The sequence below is a fragment of the Diabrotica virgifera genome, chromosome 3, assembly GCF_917563875.1.
Source record: "Diabrotica virgifera virgifera chromosome 3, PGI_DIABVI_V3a".
NCBI classification, from domain to species: Eukaryota; Metazoa; Arthropoda; class Insecta; order Coleoptera; family Chrysomelidae; genus Diabrotica; species Diabrotica virgifera.
The window spans coordinates 237,764,104-237,784,494 of record NC_065445.1 but is presented as its reverse complement, the minus strand read 5'-3'; the positions used below and the strand labels follow the sequence as shown (position 1 = coordinate 237,784,494).

The 20,391-nt window shown below is 32.5% G+C and overlaps 2 protein-coding genes across 3 annotated transcripts in view; one reads left to right on the top strand and one right to left on the bottom strand.

Annotated features, from left to right (window-relative positions):
• Positions 1–1,887: 1,887 nt before the first annotated feature.
• Positions 1,888–9,569, bottom strand: LOC126881620 (dnaJ homolog subfamily C member 30, mitochondrial-like). The gene is made up of 2 exons (XM_050645988.1): positions 9,059–9,569; positions 1,888–2,496 (listed from the first exon to the last, which is right to left on the bottom strand). The coding sequence occupies exons 1-2, from the start codon at positions 9,321–9,323 to the stop codon at positions 2,147–2,149; spliced, it is 615 nt and encodes a 204-aa protein (XP_050501945.1). The 5' UTR covers positions 9,324–9,569; the 3' UTR covers positions 1,888–2,146.
• A 92-nt stretch (positions 9,570–9,661) lies between these two features.
• LOC126881619 (serine/threonine-protein phosphatase PGAM5, mitochondrial) overlaps positions 9,662–20,391 on the top strand; it is a 46,393-nt gene continuing 35,663 nt past the window's right edge. For both annotated transcript variants that reach the window (XM_050645987.1, XM_050645986.1), the window contains exons 1-4: positions 9,662–9,912; positions 9,968–10,125; positions 11,853–12,034; positions 18,595–18,722. In XM_050645987.1, coding sequence (XP_050501944.1) covers positions 9,968–10,125; positions 11,853–12,034; positions 18,595–18,722 — 468 coding nt within the window. In that variant the 5' untranslated portion in view covers positions 9,662–9,912. The remainder of the gene's footprint in view (positions 9,913–9,967; positions 10,126–11,852; positions 12,035–18,594; positions 18,723–20,391) is intronic.

Genomic DNA, 20,391 nt, shown 5'->3' with positions numbered 1-20,391 from the left:
TTTATTTCAGAAAGTACTTGCATTCAAGAAAAAGTTTGAAACAGGTCAAATTTTATAAAAAAATACATCTTTAAAAAATAATGAGAATATTTAGGAGCCAATTTTTTGACAGAGGTTATGACGACATCTTTTTTTTATGTTAAAAAATAAAAATTTTTGAAGATATTTTACCTACAATTCTTGTTTTAACTTATATCAAATGCTGTTTTTTGTAAAAAAAAATTGAAAAAATAAATATTTGAAAAAAGAAATTATAATGAAGTTTGAAATAAACATATTGAAATGTTTAGTTTTACAGCAAAAAAATATGATGACGTCATAACTCAAGTTTTTCTTAACAATCTACTATTTGCCAGTTACATTGCTATACGTATTACATACTTACCAAGCTTGAGCAAGATGAAATCGACAACCAACAACATTTGCTTCCGGAAAAACTTCTCGCACGCTGGAGTGGATACCTAATTCGTTATCAATCACTTTGATTTGATTTTTCGTTGGATTTAAATTGCATCCCAAATCTTGACATTTTTTCTTTAATAATTCGAATAATGATTTGTAAGTGAATTTTTGCTTATTAGGTACCAAACAAAATGCAACCGGAACATAAGTGTCATTAATCAATGTATGTAATGTAAACATTTGAAAAAAAAATAATCGAATGTTCCATCCATAAATAAAGTGGAATTGTTACACATAAATGAAAGATTAGACATGAAAAACCAACAATATTAAACTGTTCATCATTAATCAATAAAAACTGTTCATTTTTGATAGTAAATATTTCAATTTGTTTCAAAAATTCTTGAACATCCTTGGCTGATTTTGGCAATTTTGGAACCGTTTTCAATCACGTGCGATTAATGTATTGGACATCTTTTGTTGACAGAGAGGTAAGTACTTCGCTTGCTTTTCGATTTCCTTGTGTAACAACTTCGCAGGTCGTTCCGCAATATTTCTTTTAAGATAATTGTTAACTTTCTGGCGAATTAATACTTCTTCAGCAAGCTCATGATTGTGTTCACCACTAACTTTTGAAAACACATTATTTAATGTATGTATATAGTTTTGCTTTACACTTTTTATTTGTACAATACCACACAGTTTCACCAAACTTTTTTAATTCACGAAACTTTCTAAATTTGAATTTTTGAAAAACTGTAAGTGGTTTTCCCCGTTCACTTAACATCATTTCAAAATCCATTGCGCGGTGCGATTGTCTAAGTTCACTCTTTAAGGCCGCGTCTCACCATCAAACAATTTGATCAAACAGTTTGAGCAAACTCCGGAAGTACGTCAGAGTGACGTCACAATTGCAGTTTTTTTGAAATTCTAAAAATCTGTGCTCTCACTATCAGTCTAGTTTGATCAAATTTTTTGTATTGAGTTGTCTAACTTGTTTGTACTTTATTTAAAATTAAAATTTTTCAATATTATCCACAATGAACACTCAGGATGTGACGTCACTAACTGTCACTTTCAGTTTGCTCAAATTATTTGATGGTGGGACGCGGCCTTTACTGTTTGGAAATAAATTGCAATTTTAAAAATTCCACCCTATCAAGTTAACCTCCACTTTCTCTTATTTTTACTAAGAAACTAATTAGGTAAATCCTGTAAACGCAGGTAATACTGTGTAGGATTAAATTTTATTGTTAGAAACGGAACGCAATTGACCATACAAAACACATTAGCGATATTACCTGAAAATCCCTCAAAATTTTGGACGCAATTCGGATACCTCCTAGATCTTATGTCCTTTAAGTTAGATATATGAATGGGGAGGGGTACCGGCAATCACCGTCCAATAGGGCCAAGGTCTTCAGCAGAGGTTTTCTTTGGGTTCCTGTTGTCAAGTAACTAGTTGTGACAAAAAATAAAAGGCACTTAAACAATTTTTAAAATAAATTATAATTTTTTTGTAAAAAAATAAATACAGCCTATTTTATTTACGTTTGTGATTACCCTTCTCTTTCTGATCTTTAAGCAATTCATCGAAATCGTTTCTTAATATGTACCAAATTGCAATATCATGACCTAAAAGTCAATTGAGTAATTTAACAACAAAACATATACATAACAACAGACCAACAAAAGGAATTTGTATAAAGATAACAATTGAACTAAGTTTACTCATCAGATGTAATCAATCTTTCGAAGGCCTTTTGTAAAGAACACCTCCAAATTCGGATTGATCAAAACTGTCAGCAGTAGTGTAATACATACATAAGAGAACCAAGGCCAATAAGGAAAACACTACTTTTTCTAATTTTTGAGTATGAATTGTTTGTTCTCTAGTGTCTCTATAAAAATCACTTTTGCGTTTATTCTCCATTTGCTTCCGGAAAGTAGCACCATAATGGTTTTTTGCCCACTCGTCAAAGTCATAGATTGGTGTGCGGCCATGTGGAGGTGGGGGCCTTGATCGGGTTTCACGGGATTTATGGAATCTATCAGCCACATCGTCAGTGGCTACGGCGCTTCTAAAATAGAGACCTAAAAATAAACACGACTATAGTCTAAACAGAAACAATCAGAATACGAAATAATGTGGTTGTATCCATGTTTGGTATCTTTTAAGAAATTAGGTCTGTCGCTTTAAAGATAAGAAATTTTAACATCCCATTAACCATTTGATTAGTCATTTCAGAACTTACAATAAACAGTTGGATATTAGTACATTTAAAATAATTAGATGATAACTATTACCCAAGAGAAATTAAACGTTTTTACTAGAAGCGTAGAAACTGAATTCGAAATTATTTTGCACATCATATTTTTGAAACATTCTTTGGTTAAAACATTACATTTTTGTTGGTAAAAAAATTATTAATCTGTCTGAACTAAATTATGGTTCTGTTGATATTCTAGAACACTTAGTATTCACACAATGTTGCCAAACTGAATTTTGTTATAGCACAAGATTAAGACCAATAGAGATACTGAAACAAATGGATATAAATGGACAAGCCATTACAATAAAAGAAACCGTAACAACACTGGGTAAGAAAATAAGCTCAAAGACGAAAACAGCAAAAATATCTAAACTCTAACTCCAATTATTAAACTACTCCAAGAAAGACGAGACAGACAGATCAAACTTTGGGCACTTCAAGTCATTTATTCATGTTAATATACAAAAGTAGGTACTTACGTACTACAAACACTAGTGTGCAATTCTGGTTCATAAATATAAAAAAACACAAGGCACAATATGAAATAATACAAACATTATTTAAGAAAAATTGTATGCTTTTGGTTCTCAGGTACAGACAGAATACAATTTATTAATTCACAACCCAGTTCCAAACAGAGTTTAAATTTAAAAATTCATCACTGTTGTAAAATGCCTAACAAATAAGAAAATTCTTTATTGTTTTTTTTTTAATTGTGGAATTGGCAATTCAGTAATTTCAGTAGGCAGTTTGTTATAAAAAGTTATACCATAAGAGTTTGGTCCGTTTCTACTTCTTTGGAGCCTAGTGTAGGGCAGCATTAAGGCATGCTTGTTCCTGGTATCATATAGGTGTACGTACTCATGTCTTTGATGACGATTTGTTTTGTTTTACATGAACAATACCTACTACTCTCTAGAATAAATAGCGAAGGTAGAGTTAGTATGTGCAGTGCAACAAATGCTTGGTAACATTCTTTCTGATAGGACCGGCCAGCCATTATTATTCGCACTATTCTTCTCTGAATAGGAAAGACATCTTTGGCTCTGCACTGTGACCCCATGCCAAAATTGCATAGCTGATGTGTGAATGACACAGTGCAAAATATGTCTGTTGTAAATTGAATTGACATACACATTCAGAGAATCTTCTAATCAGAAAAGTCCTGCATCCAAGTAAACCTCCAAAAATTTTATTTGTTTGTCTGCATCTCCTGGAGAAAGTTGTCTTATTGAAGAAACCAAAGATTGGGTTTTATTGAGGTTTAGAAGCAACATATTTGCTGCAAACCATTGTTCTGCCTTAACTTGTGCTCGTTTTGATGCCTCTATTGCTGCATAACAATCGTGATCTTTGCAGGTAATAGTAGTATCATCAGCAAAAAGAGTAAATGGTAGGGCCTGTCTGTGGAAGATCATTAATATAGATTAGAAACAAAAGTGGTCCCAATATTGATCCTTGATGTAATCCAATATTTATAGTGCTCTCACCAACCTCATTTCTTCCACATGCACACTCTGTTTTCTATTGAAGATGCAGATTCTATTGCAATGCTAGTATCTCCACACCCATATCTCTCCAATTTCCTGAGAAGTAGTTCATGTGAAACACAATCACATGTGAATCACAACTTCAAAAGGATTCAAAAAAGAAATTCGGAATGATCATAGAAACTACACACTAACAATCTAATAAAAAATAAAATAAGAGATAACTGCAATATTAAAGTACTAAAAGCCAAAAACTCAAGAGGAGCAACAAGAATTATAGAAATAAAAATTGAGAAAAATATCACCATCAGAGACAAAAAGGAAATAAGCGAGGCTGTACAAAAATTCTACACCAAATTATACTAGAAAAAACACAAGCACAACAACAACATACTGAACGAAGTATAATAACACTGGTTCAGAAGAAATACCGGACATAACCGACTCTGAAATAAGAATGGCTCTAAAATTACGGTTGAAATGTCAAAAATTGGTGGCAGAAAAATGAAAAAATGGAACATATTAAATATTTTATTTAATAAAGTAATCCAGGTCAGAACAGTTCCTCAAGAATGGTAAAATTCCAAAGTCAACCTACCATTCAAGAAAGGAGGCACAGCGGACAACTAGAATTATTGACCAACATCCTTACTATCACATCAGTATAAATTCCTAACCAAAATGATAACCAACCGCCCCATAAGTAAGCTTGACTTCTACCAAATTCTCGAGCAGGCTGGATTCAGAAAACATTTTAGTACCACAGACCACTTGTACACATAAGAACACTTATAGAAAAATCTAACAAGTATAATGTTCAAATTCATAATGGTGTTAGTGGACTTTCGAAAAGGATTTGACTCCATCGAATGATGGGCTGGGCTTGAATCTCCAGAAAATGCACATCGATGGCTTAAAGCACACTTATTGTATGTCCGTGCATGTACTTTTTGAGAAAATCGATTTTGAATGTTTAAGCTCCTATATGGCCCAGCGGTACAGCGCACAGTTTGAAATGTCATTTATGCCACACCAAACGCGTGGTGCAGGATGATAGAATATCAGCATCAAGGTACAGTGCATAAGTCAATAATAGAAAAAAATGGACATAGAATAAGTGTGCTTTAAGCCAACAACATATAGCTTCAAGTTGCACTAATGTAAATAAAAACTATTTCTCCCAAATTATTCACCCATGGGCTAGCACATTTTAAAGAAATTAAAATGGAACAACAAAGGGTGCTATTATGAATACCTGAAGGATTTGAACAAAATAATGAATGCAAGTAAATGTTTGTATGTGTGTGTGTGTGTGTGTGTGTGTGTGTGTGTGTGTGTGTGTGTGTGTGTGTGTGTGTGTGTGTGTGTGTGTGTGTGTGTGTGTGTGTGTGTGTGTGTGTGTGTGTGTGTGTGTGTGTGTGTGTGTGTGTGTGTGTGTGTGTGTGTGTGTGTGTGTGTGTGTGTGTGTGTGTGTGTGTGTGTGTGTGTGTGTGTGTGTGTGTGTGTGTGTGTGTGTGTGTGTGTGTGTGTGTGTGTGTGTGTGTGTGTGTGTGTGTGTGTGTGTGTGTGTGTGTGTGTGTGTGTGTGTGTGTGTGTGTGTGTGTGTGTGTGTGTGTGTGTGTGTGTGTGTGTGTGTGTGTGTGTGTGTGTGTGTGTGTGTGTGTGTGTGTGTGTGTGTGTGTGTGTGTGTGTGTGTGTGTGTGTGTGTGTGTGTGTGTGTGTGTGTGTGTGTGTGTGTGTGTGTGTGTGTGTGTGTGTGTGTGTGTGTGTGTGTGTGTGTGTGTGTGTGTGTGTGTGTGTGTGTGTGTGTGTGTGTGTGTGTGTGTGTGTGTGTGTGTGTGTGTGTGTGTGTGTGTGTGTGTGTGTGTGTGTGTGTGTGTGTGTGTGTGTGTGTGTGTGTGTGTGTGTGTGTGTGTGTGTGTGTGTGTGTGTGTGTGTGTGTGTGTGTGTGTGTGTGTGTGTGTGTGTGTGTGTGTGTGTGTGTGTGTGTGTGTGTGTGTGTGTGTGTGTGTGTGTGTGTGTGTGTGAAAAAATGGCTTGGATGCGAGTCCGTTAGCCACAGATTTTTATTTTATTTTTACCTCAATTTATTAGTTTGGTTATATTTATACGTATTTCACTTAAATGATTATATTTGTTTCTTTCAAGTAGTTTATGAGTAATTTAAATATTTCCATTTTATGACAACTTAGTAGATATTCTATACTAATTGGAAAATGAACTTGTGTTTGTCGTAAATTGTAATATAATTGATTTATATATCTCTCGTTAATTTTGCATTCCAAGAAAATATGGTTTAAATCTCTAATCGAAACATTATCACAAAAACATACAAAAAAAAAAATGTTTGTAGAAAAAAATATTTATTCACAAGTAATAAACACTATAATTTTTAAATGAAAACTAATTTTTGTAAATCTACCAGACCATCTTATTTGAAAAGAGGGGTTGATATTTGCACATACCCTGGGAAAAGATTACAGTGTTATTTGCATAATAGTAAAGAAACTAAATTTGCATTTTGTAAAGATTATTGTATATTCCTAATGTACTAATACTTAGTATAATGTTTATTAGTACTTAGCAATGAACATTTCACCTACAAAAATTTGTTGCCTTTATTATTGTGTGAAAATCCTTCTGAGAAAAGATTATGGTTTTTAGCAGCACATGTATACAGTACAGGTAAAAAGAATCTCTATAAAGTGAATAAACTTAGAACACAACTTAACAATAAAATTAAAACGTAACTCAGAATTATTATTAAACAATTTACTATTTTAGTTGGGAATAAGCCACAAAATTGACTTATTTCCAACTACTTAAGCAAATAAATTTATATGACAAATTAAATTATTAATATTATTAATTTGGAAAATTAAATTAATAATTCTTCCGATTTACGCGTTTTATTCACTTTGTAAAGATTTTTTTGCCAGCTAGATATTTTGTTATAATACAGCTTATACACTGCATCCCTCGGTAGACTGCAAGCTATAGTAGAAACGTGACGGTAGACTGCAGACTATAGTAGCACCCAACGTAGGGTATACACATTGACAGATCATACTTGAACCATTTGAGATTTGCAGATAATATCTTCTTCTTCTTTAAGTACCAAGCCCAAATTTTTAGGCATGGGTAGCTTCCACAACAATTTGCCGATATCGTTCTCGATCTTGTGCGGCATGTAATAATTGATCTGCTGATAAGCCAGTCCATTGACGAAGGTTTCGCCATGAATATTTCTTCTGACCAATTCCTCTTTTTCCGTCGATCTTTCCAATGAGTATTAACTGCAGCATCCTGTATCTGCTACCTCTCATTATATGCCCCAGATATTCAAGTTTTCTCTTTTTTATCATCTTGGTTAAATCACTTTCACCTTGACCTACTCTGTTTAAGACTTCTCTGTTTGAAATGCGTTGAACCCAAGATATTCTGAGCATTCTACGATACGACCACATCTCAAAGGTTTCTAATTTGTTCATCATGTTAACCTTCATGATCCAGGTTTCACATCCATATAGTAATACAGGATATACATAACATTTTAGGAACTTGATTCTTAGTTGTAAGTTCAGCTGAGAGTTGCTCAGAATAGATCTAAGTTTCATAAATGCTCCTCTTGCAATTTCTATACAAGTTTTAATTTCTTCATCTGGATTTAGTGTCTCGTTTATCCAACATCCTAGGTATTTAAAATGGTTAACTTTTGTTACTGGTTCATCACTGACAATTAGTTGCATAGGGCCGACGTCTTGTTTACTTGTTTACTAACCACAAGTAACTTTGTCTTTGTTGCATTTATATTAAGTCCGTTATTTGAGCATCCCCTAGTGCAGAGGTCGGCAACATTTTTAATGTAAAGAGGGAAATACTAAATTAAAAATTCATGGCGGGCGCCAACTATTTTTTGACTTAACAAATATATTAATATAAACGTATAAAAAATATATGTTTTGAATTTCTTGTCTAAATTATCAATAGTTTAAGGGCGCATTAAAATTTATTGAAGGGCTAGTGACTCGATCTATAAGGAATTGAAGATCTTTGATATTTTCAGCCATGATCGCAGTGTCGTCTGCATATCTGATGCTGTTAATAGTTTCTCCCCCGATTCGAACTCCATATTGTCCTTCCAAGGCTTCATTAAAAATTATTCCTGAGTATATGTTAATCAAAGTTGGGGATAACACACAACCCTGTCTGACACCTCTTTGAATGCAAATTTTGTCTGTTTCTTTGACGTCTACCAGAATAGAAGCTTCTTGATTCCAATATAGATGTTGTAGAAGTCTCAGATCTTTATCATCTATTTCAATCATTTCTAGATATTCAAACAACCTATCATGTTGAACTCTATCGAACGTTTCCTCAAAATCTATAAAGCAGACATAAATTGGTTTCTGTACTGTAGATACTATAGTTTTCTGAAATACGAGAGACAATGTTAGAAACACAGAGATAGAATGAAGATCCGGGACATTGTGGAGGAAATTACATAAATGAAATAGCACTGGAAATAACCAGATATGATGACAATAGGGAGACACTGAGAATCCTAGAATGGAGACCAAGGAGGATGTCAAGAAGTGTGGGAAGGCCTCAAAACAAATGACTAGATGATTGAGCAGTGGCAGGCAAACAGTGTGATCAGATTGGTGCAAGAAAGAGAAAGCTGGAAGCAATCGGGAGAGACCTACATTCAGGAATGCATGAAAAATGGTTGACGAAGAAGAAGACAAGCAATGCAACTTCCCAATATAAATACAGTTCTTTAAAACAATATAGAAACTTTAGGAAACGCATGGAGAATAATTTTAACACAAACACATTTGTAATCCTAAGGTTAAATTACAGATACGGTAAGCAAGATAACTCATACAATACCTTTGTCATACATTTTTCTAGTATTTACATTGCCAAGTACTTCATATGCTTCAGTAATAGCCCTAAACTTTTGTAATGAAGCTTCATCATTATTCTTGTCTGGATGGTAAACCATAGACAATTTATAATATGCGCCTTTTATTTCATTTTGAGTAGATTTGGGTGATAATCCAAGAGCGTCATAATGGCTCTTTCTTGCTGCACTGGTGGATTTAAGACGTATATGATTTAAAATTAGTCTAAATGGAAAGGACTTGAAGTTCATGTTAAAAAATCGCTTGCCTATTATTATGTTAAAAGATTTAGCATGATTTATTGGAATTTTAAAAACTTTACACTGTAAAATTGAGGTTTATGTCAAATAACCATTGTTTAAATAAAAAATTACATCATAAGAACATTCCAAGTTCACTTAAAAATTTGGAAATGATTTTGACTTTTGACAACAGGTAACAAGTACTGTAGTTTTATCCTCTTTACTTATTAAACAAGTATTAGACTAACTTTAGTTTTAGTTTTCATTTCTTAGATTCTATATTTGTTTACTTTCGTTTAGTTAGATCATTTATTTTTTACCCATTTAATGCCATTTAACCATTTAACTTATTTTGAAAATCTTAGGTTATGTGGACAAGTGACAAGTGTATGACAAGTGAAATGATTGACATTTGACATTGACGTTTAGATCACATGGTAGAATCTGTCAATCTGTAATTTGTAATTTTTTTGCGGACCATATTATAGGTTAAATAATTTAGTTTTATCAACAACAAATAAATAAAAGTCCAATATTCCAAATTTAGACCGTATATAAGCATTCAAGATTTTTATACTTCCATTTTCAAACTTAAAAGGTAAGGAAAACTTTATTTTTGTCCATTGCTCTGATTGATACCCCCTTGTTTTTAGATGTCCCTCAGCAAATCCAAACGGCTCCTGTTAGGTTTAACGGCAGTGTCAGGTGTTGCAACGTATTATTATATGAATAATAACTATAAAGTTTTGAATTCTTGGACAACCAATTATACACCTTCATCTTTTGCTAAGTGGGATGACAACTGGGATCAGTAAGTAAAACCCAGGAATATAAAGGCTTATAGCATCTATATTTATTGGTATACCTTAAATATCCAACGAAAACTTTTCATTTATAAAGTCGCAAAGTCTGTTCACCTGTTCCTTTATTTATTCCTTCGTTCATTTGTTTGTGTGTTGCTACCGCTGCAATACTTGGAGCCGATATACCGATGAATTCAAATGTAGTTTTGTCTCCTGAATCCAAATCTGAAAACGGCATTTCAATATCTCAAACCATCTTCGAGATAACTGACCTCAAATGCGAAAATTTTGATGTCACAATTCTTCAAATATATTCATTTCAGCTGACACAAATAAATGTCACATAAATAAATTTTATTTATTAATGCTAATGTAATTTTAAAAGGCAGCTTACTATTTTTTTATTTGAGCTGTCCAACCAATAATATAATTACTGATGTAATTTATTACAAGAAGTAATTTACTATATGACATATTTTATTCCATGACATACTTTATGCACTATTATGTAATTGATTTTTTTTTTCTTTTATACACTGCATTTTTACAATCTACTCTATAATATGCAAAGTAATAAGTAAATGGTATCTAAGTCATAAGTCAATTAATGTGAGTTAGGTACCGTCCAGTGACGGTTCTTTAAGTATTATTGTGGTAGGTCGTCTGGCCATATTCTCTTTAGTCTTCTTTCAGCAAGTGGTTGGGTGAATAAATTATTATTTATCAATTCGTTGGTGTGGTCAGTGGTGCGATTTTTTTATTTTATTGAACGATTCTTTATTAATGCCCAGTTGCACCAACAGATCTTAAGCTTAAAACGAGAATAACACAAGAATTAATATAATATAATTATAATACAAATAACATAATATAATAATAGATATAATTGATAATAAGGCAAGAATTGAAAATTACGGTGCAACGTAAGTGACACTCAAGGAGGCCCTATCTATAAGTAGAGCTTAGCTAAGCTGGGGCTTAAGATCTATTGGTGCAACGGGGCATTAGTCTTTGATTAGTGGGCTGTCCAGATCATTGTGAAGTGTCTGGTTAGATACATACTAAGGAGCTTTACTTATCATACGGAGTATTTTGGACTGGAATGTTTAGAGTATCTTTGTATTTGAAGGTTAACTGCAGCCCCATAGTTCTATTCCGTATGACCAAACTGGTATAAGTATAGCTTTGTACAGAAGCAGTTTATTTTCAAGAGGTAACTGAGATCTCTTGTTAAATAGCCAGTTCATATTTTTTAGTTTAACACATTCGCGAACACGCTGTCATTTTATACACGTATTCTTATGGAGTAAATGACTTCATATGCAGTCATGACCGCGAATGTGTTAAGATCTAATTTTTTACGTTTAGTTTTAATGTGCGTTTTCCATATGAGTTTTTCATACAGATACAATCCCAAGTATTCGACAACTGGTTTGATGGGAATCGGAGTTTTATTTATAGAAACTTGAGGACATGCAGATTTTCTGGTTGTAAAAGTAATTTGTACTGATTTGCTGGCATTAACATTTATTTTTCATCGCTTGAGCCAGTTTTGTAATTGGTCTAAATTATTTTGTACTTTTTGTGATGCTACATTATGTAATTATTGGTGAATTTAAACAAAGTTTTCGTTATGATAATAATTGCATTCTCTGCTTGTTTGAGTATATTACATACATCCATTTAAAACATAAATAAATATATCAAATTATATAATATTTACTATTCTTTTTAGTCGCCATCCCAAATTCACAACAAAGCCCACCAAAGCTCATAATCTTTCAGAATCTGAACAAAATGACATTAATGAAGAAAAAGAGCTGAAACCCAAAGCATATAGACATATTATCCTAATAAGACATGGACAGTATAATTTAAGTGGTGCTACTGACCAAGATAGAATACTTACTAAATTGGGTGAGTATATAAGTAAACACACCTAGCATATTATTAGAATGATAAGTTGGAGGGTTTTTGCAGTACCGACTTTTCTGAATGGGGATTTGAGAACGGAAACTTGTGGGTACTACTATGGTAGGTATGAGGTCTACCATCGCATTTATAAACACCTAAATAAGAAGATTATTATTTTAATTTTACAAATAATTTTTGTTATATATCTATTTCATTAAGTGACAGGAGGTGACAGTTGAGTGACTATGGCGCCGAATTTGCTCTGCAGAAAATGTGATAAAACGATATCAAAAAGTATTTTTAAAATACAGTGTGGAACTTGCAGCAAGTATTTTCACCTACCCTGTGTAGAAATGGAAGAAATCGACGCCAAAGTGTTGCACTGGCAAAAGAAAAGCTGGATTTGTGATGTGTGTGATCCTGATAAGGTTATGTTTGCAGGGTCTGGGTCAGCAGCGTTGCCAGGTGACAAGGACAAACCCAAAAACGAGGCTAATGGAAAAACAAACACGGAAAAGGCCAAACTGCCAGTACCAAAAAAAGAAGACACTGAACAACCTAACCTTATAATCGAATTAAAAACATTGGTGATGGATCTCTGAAAAGACGTATCTGAAATGAAAAATTCATTAAACTATCTTAACGAACTACTTGAGACAGAAAGAGTACGAGGCCAGGTACTATCTGAAACTGTTAAGGAATTAAAAAACGAAAACTGTTTCTTGAAAAAAGAACTAGGCTATGCATCATCTTTTATTAACACTATGGAATACCAAAAGATAAAAGACAACCTAGTTATATCAGGAGTCTCAAATCTCATTACAGAGAACCCAAACCAGGCAAAAGAGGTAGCTTTCTCTGTATTAAAAAATGTTGATCTGAGCCTTAAGCAACAAAATATTAGGGCTGTTAGAAATCACAAAACTAAAAATGGGAAAAACTTACTAATAGCCACCGTGGATACTGAAAATAAGGTAAAAATTTTAAAGAATAAGGTTTCCGCTGGTCCACTTACCGGTCAGAGATGTAACTTACTTTGTGATACTAGGATCTATGTGAATGAAGAACTCACCGTTCACACCCTTAACCTGCTAAGGGAGGCAAATAAACTCAAGGAGAATGGATATCGCTTTGTATGGAGTAAAAATGGTAATGTATATGCACGAGTAAAAGAGGGGGATCCCTCTATAAAAATACATAGCTCCTACCATGTGCAGGCAATCATGCAAACTGAAGGAAAATAAGTATCCACTCCCCATTTACGTAACCCGTACCTGAAGTAAGTACTGATATCTTTAAAACCTTTTATGGAACCAAACACTATCTGTGATGAAGTACAAATATATGAGACGGAAACTCTGGATAATTTAAATAATATAAATTACTTTGATTACTGTGATCGAGATTTAAACATAATTCACCTTAACATAAGAAGCTTGCCTAAAAACTTTGACAACCTGATCTCATACCTTCAGTATCTTAATAAAAGTTTCGACGTTATTGCATTGTCAGAGACAAATAAAGTTGTAAACAAAATACAAAATCTTAACATACCAGGATATCAGCTGTGTTACAATGAAAGTGTAATAAACAAATGTGACGGCTTTATTTTTTATGTCAAATGTGAACTCTTAAAATCATTGGAAGTGATTGAAATTGAAAATTGTAAATTTCTTAGAATAGTTTTAAGTAAAAATGGGTATTCAGTGGGTATCACTGGTTATTATAGATGTCATAATGTAGATCAATTTAATCTAATTAGTGGCCTTGAACTAATCCACACTCGTTATAGTAAAAAATGCCAGATTGAGGTCTTCTGTGGTGACACAAATGTAGATATTTCCCCAACAAAAAATGTTAATAATCCCAGGTCTAAAGAGCTTATTTGTAGGTATCTAAATGTATTTTCTGTGGAAGGGTATAAGAGTAAAATTAATTGTTCTACAAGAATTGATGGTAACTCGAGATCCTGTTTAGATCACTTTTTTGTGCGGTCAGTAAATAAGTGCAATGCTGTAGTCTTAAGAGGTAGTCACTCGGACCACTATCCCATACTCTTGAATATAACTCTAAATAATGAATTTAATAATAATAACAAAAAAGGAAGATATGGTAAAGTGTTAGATAAAAATAGATTGCTAACATTATTTCAAACTGAGAGTTGGGATGATGTTATGAGGGAGCAGGATCCGAATCTTGCCACCAATAGTTTAATAAGGATAATTACACAGTTTATTAATATAGCAACACAGGTAAAATATATTAAATGCAAAAATAGAGTGAAACAACCCTGGGTTACGCAGGGGCTGTTGAACTCTATTCGGCAACGAGACAATCTAAATAAACTTTGTGCTAAAAACCCATTTAATGAAAATTTCAAAAAAGAATATATAGTATATAGAAATATTTTAAGCAAAACTTTAGGTAGGGCAAAAGAAAACTATTTTAAAAATGTATTTGATAAAAACTGTAAGAATGCTAAGGAAATCTGGAAAACTATAAAATATGCCACAAATGAAAACTGCAATAGACCTAGTATTTCTAATATAGTAAGTAAGGATGGGAGTTTGATTGAGGATGACAGGAAAATAGCAGAAAAATTCAATAGCTACTTTAGTTATGTGGGAGAGACGTTAGCCTCAAAAATAAAAAAACCACCAGATCACATTGTAAATTCTTTAATAGAGCAAGGAAATATAAATAATAGCCTGTTTTTAAAACCTTTTTCGAGTGGTGAAATGGAAAAAATTATAAACACATTAAAAAACAGTGATTCAAACATAGGTAATGGTATCTCAAATAATATAATTAAGTACTACAGTAAATTTCTCATTAAACCTTTATTATACTTAGTAAATCTTATCTTTGAGCAAGGCATCTTTCCGGACGCACTGAAAGACACAATAATTGTCCCTATTCACAAAAGTGGTCCAAAAGATATAGTTAGCAATTATCGTCCAATTGCCCTCACAAACAACATAAGTAAAATCATAGAAAAATGCATTAAGTTAAGATTATGTAATTACCTGGAGAAGCATAGTTTATTATCATCAAACCAATATGGCTTTAAAGAAAACTATGGCACAGAAGATGCCTTAATTAAACTTTCAGATCAAATTATTAATAGTTTCAACAATAAAAAGAAATGTATGGTCATTTTTATTGATCTGGCCAAGGCCTTCGACACTGTGTCACACCGTATATTGCTGGAGCGACTTAAGAAAAAGGGAATAAGAGGTCTTCCTTATAATTTGTTCAAATCTTATTTGGAAAATCGCTCCCAGAAGGTCAAAATAAATGAAACTTTAAGTGAATCAGCTCCAGTAACGTACGGTGTGCCACAGGGGACGGTTTTGGGTCCAGTGCTTTTTGTGTTATACATGGACTTTTTATTTTCAGTTCTCAAAGAGGCTAATATTATATGCTATGCAGATGACACAGCCATTGTTGTTTGTGAGAGCACTTGGGAAAAAACTCTTACCATAGCAGAGGAAATCATGGCAAAAATTAAAAGTTGGTTTGATGTCAGTCTTCTTTCAATGAATATCGAGAAGTCCCACTTTATGTGCTTCACAATGAATGAAGCCACGTCACCAGAAATTTTAGCTCTTAAAGTACATAAATACACATGTAAGGATCACAAAAAATGTGATTGTCAAACTATTAAAGTTGTTGATAAAATTAAATACTTAGGAGTATTTTTTGACAAACACATGAAGTGGGAACCTCACATTGAATATATTTGTGGTAAATTAAGAAAAATTATGTACAAATTTTACATTTTAAGAAAATGTTTAACAAAGGATACTATCATAAATATATATAAAGCCCTAGTCGAATCTATCCTAACATATGGAATATGTACCTGGGGTGCAGGTTATTCTAACGTTCTATCCCCCTTAATAATAACACAAAAAACAATTTTAAAAATCATTTTATTTAAAAAGAAATGTTTTTCTTCAGAAGATTTGTTTATAGAAGCAAATGTAATGCAGATTTTTCAACTTTATATTAAAACCATTGTCAGACTCTATTGTAATAATAAGTTACCAAAACCCAGCTCAAACCATCAATTTCTAACTAGATTTACTACTAATAATATGTTAACGACTACTACACCAATATATTACACGGCTGTTCAAAAAAGCTTACTCTTCACAGCTCCAAAAATATTTAACTCTTTACCTCAAGAATTTAAAAATAAAAAAATTTATTAAGATAAAGAAATCACTTTCTAGCTGGATAAAAAATATAAAAATAAATAACATATTCTAGTAATAATGTAAAACTTTATAGAACATAGACATAGTCTTTTGTAAATCTTTATTAGGTTAAGTGAATTTTCTCTTGTTTTCTTAATAATCAGTTACCTCCATTAGATTAATTTTATTGATTATAATAAATAGAATAAGTGCACACACAAACAATATGTTCATCGTGTACTTAGCATCTAAGTTTTTGCATGTAAACTGATTTTTTCTTGAAATAAAATTATTTTTATTTTTATTATTATTATTATTTACTATTTCGGGTTGGGAATAAGCCAATTTCGTAGCTTATTCCCAATTAAAATGAGAAATTGATATGACAAACTTTTTGTAAAATTAAAATAATAATTCTTCTGATTTATGCGTGTTATTCACTTTGGAAAGATTTTCATTATTGTTTAGCCACACAGCTCTTCTGAGAAAATATTATTTTATTGTTTAGCCACAGAGTTAGGCCGTGCCACCAAACAAATATTTACAAAGTGAATGTAACACATAAATCAGAAAAATTATTTTATTTTTAAAAATTAATACTTTGTAGTATAAATTTACTATTTTAGTTGGGAACAAGCCACAAAATTGGCTTGATTTGCACACTATAATAGATAATGACAGGTAGACCCCATACTATAGTAGCACCAAACTGTGCAAGCAATTGAGAAGCATTGTCCATTTTGAAGTTTTGACACAACTGTATTTTCTAAGTAAATAAGGTTTACAGTGAAATTCCTTCATAAAACTCACTAGTTCATTGCCATTTAGTTATTGTATTCAGCCGTTATCAGCACTATAGTTAGATAAGAATACTACTCTTTATGGATCTGCTTGATGTGTTGTTGCTTGTTGCATCACTTGACTTGATGACATGACTTATTATTTATTCTTATTTCTATAAGGAAGTTATTTTTCATAAAAAGTTGTGCATGGTCTAAAATTTAAGATGGATCCATCAGATATGAAGTTTGATCAATCATAAGTATAATATGAGGTATGTTAAAAAAATATGAATTTCAATATTAATTATCATACTTGTAATAAATAAAAATGGTGTTCGGTTCGGTATCAATAACTTGAGCCAAATTTGCAATCTTTTTTCAATTAGAAGGATGTAATTTCGTATTAAAACATAAGCAGTTTTTGACTCAACAACTTTTCATAATAACGATTTTAGATATTGTGAAATATAAAGAAATCTTACTCTTGAACGAAATTCATATTTTTTGACATGCCTTGTATAGGATTGATAAAATTTGATATCTGATGGTTGTATCTTAGGTCTTAGAACATGCAGAACCATTTATGAAAAATAACTTTTTTTTGTAAAATTAATAATAAAAAAAGTTTTCCATATGTTGCCAACTTAAACAGACACTCTGTATATGTTTTGTGGTATTGTTTACCGTTTGGATTCTTTTCTTCCTGATGTACCATTCGTCTATAAAAATACCATCCATAAAAAATGGATGGGTTGGATGATGTTGGCTGTATCTTAGCCACTCTAGTAGGTACATACTATTATGTTCTAAACATTATTTTACACTTCTATTATTTTTATTAACTGTTGTATTTTAATGTAGATTTTCTAGCTATTTTCTTTAATTATATTACATGATTCTTTTTGTTATAACCTATATTATTGTATAGGTTTTTATTATAAAAAATGGCTAGTGGTCATCATTAATGAGGATCTAACAAGTAGTGAACACTAGGAGAGATATAAGCACAATATTAAAGATGCAGTAAATAATATTCTAGAACTTGAAAGAACACCACAACATGGTAACTGGTTTAATGCTGTGATCATCTTATTGCATTTCAGCAAAAGCATCTAAATGATAAATATCTTAGACGAGAAGAAAAGCACTTACACAGAAGAAAAAAGTGAGTTTTTTAAAATGGAATATTAGAAGAAGTTGAGACATGAAAAAGTAAAACCAAACAAGAAAATTCTATAAACTGAGTAATACAAGTAAAGAGTTTAAACCAAGAAGGCTGAGAATGTGTAAAAATAAGGAGGGATATATTTATACTCAATATAAAAGAGGATGTATTAGGTAGACAGGTGGAACATTATAAAGAGCTACTTTCTACTGAACTTGAAGTTGAAAATCAACCACTTCCAAGAGCAAGAAACAATAGACCATTATCTATATCAGTTTAAGGAGTACTGGATACATTAAAACTGGATTTACTGAACAAATTTAATTTTAATTTTATACTTACATCTCTTCATACATTTTAAATCGGCCTATGATTCTATGATAACCATTTTTAACTTAATTTTATAATTTTTAGGACGTCTACAAGCGGAATGTACAGGCAAGAGGTTGAAAGAACTAGATCTTCCTTATACAGAGATTGTAAAGTCAACAATGACTCGAGCACAAGAGACTGGATCTCTCATTTCTCAATATTTAACAGAGGTAAGTAATGTATTTGGTGGATCAATTAATACATTTACGAATTTGCTTCTATAATTGGTCATTTTTTTTTTTTTTTTTTTTATTAGAAATAACCCGCATCAACCATAAAAGGTTATTAGCGGTGGTACAATTACGATACATATTAAATTGATATAAACTATGAACTATAGAGATTTTACAAAGTTGGTTTTAAATTGTTCATAACGTAGCACTCATATTTGGTTATACAATTTAGTTTCCTTTAAAAACCTAATGATTTTGTTACACTCCGCACTGTCTAACGCACACTTTATGTCACTTGGTAGTCCAGAAGTTTGTCTTTCCAGATGATATAATGGACAGTCTATAACAATGTGACTTACAGTTATATTGGTGTCACAGGCGTAGCACATTCTAGGAGGTTCCTTCCTTAGTAGGTGTTCGTGCGTCAGTCTGGTATGCCCTATTCTGATACGATGTAGTACAACCTGGTCCCTTCGTTTTACTAAATTTGGTGTTTTCGCAGTTAGATCTGGGTTTACTTGCCGCAATTTATTGTTTGGTAAGAGTTGCCATCTTTGTAACCATAAGTTCTTTGTGTACTCATTGATGCATTTTTTCATATCAGAGTGAGGAATTTGGTTAGTTCTATATTCGGATCTCTTCATTTTACAAGCTTCTTTAGCCATTTTATCTGCAATTTCATTTCCTGGTATCCCCACATGAGATGGTATCCACACAATATGCACTTGTTTATGGTTATTTTGTAGAGCCACAAGGTCTTTTTTAATTTGTTCTACGAACGAATGATTCGGATTTATTTTCTGAATACCCTGAACTGCACTTAAGGAATCGGTGAATATTACTGCCATGTCTTCAGGTCGATTAAGAGTTTGTTGCATTGCCTTGGATATTGCAAAAAGTTCGGCGGAATATATTGAGTAGTCCTTAGGTAGTGGAAATTTGCGCACAGAATCATCTGTGACAATGGCAGATCCCACTGTTTCAAATTCGGGGGTTTTTGATGCATCGGTGTACACTAGTTGACAGGATGGATATTTATTTTTAATATTGTAGAAGTATTGGAGAAAAAGAGATGAAGGGGTGTTGTCCTTAGTATAAGTGGACAGATCTGTATTACAATACGGAATTTGTATAGTCCAAGGGGGAGTATAATCAAAGCTGGTATGCATAATACTCGGAAATGTGAAGTTGCTAATTCTTTTGCTAAATGATGGTCGAAGATTAGGATTTTGAATGTAATTAGAATGGTAATGTGTGGAAAAGGCATAGGGATAGGCTGGGTTGTTTGGATTAGTTGATAGCTTGCTTGCGTATTGTAGACTTAGACGTAATCTTCTAATCGAGAGTGGCGACTCATTTGCTTCTACATAAAGACTTTCAACTGGACTGGTCCTGTAGGCTCCTAGAGCTAGTCTTAGTGCGGTATTTTGTACAATATCTAATTTTTTTAATGTTGAATCCTTAGCTGAATTATATATAATTGATCCATAATCTAATTTACTGCGGATTAAGGATTTATAAATATTGAGTAACTGTGTCGTGTCTGCGCCCCAGTTATGATTTGCTAGTACTTTAAGAATATTTATGTGCTGTAAACATGATTTTTTAAGTACTTCGATGTGTTTGTTCCAAGTAAGTTTTGAATCAAAAATCATACCTAGGAATC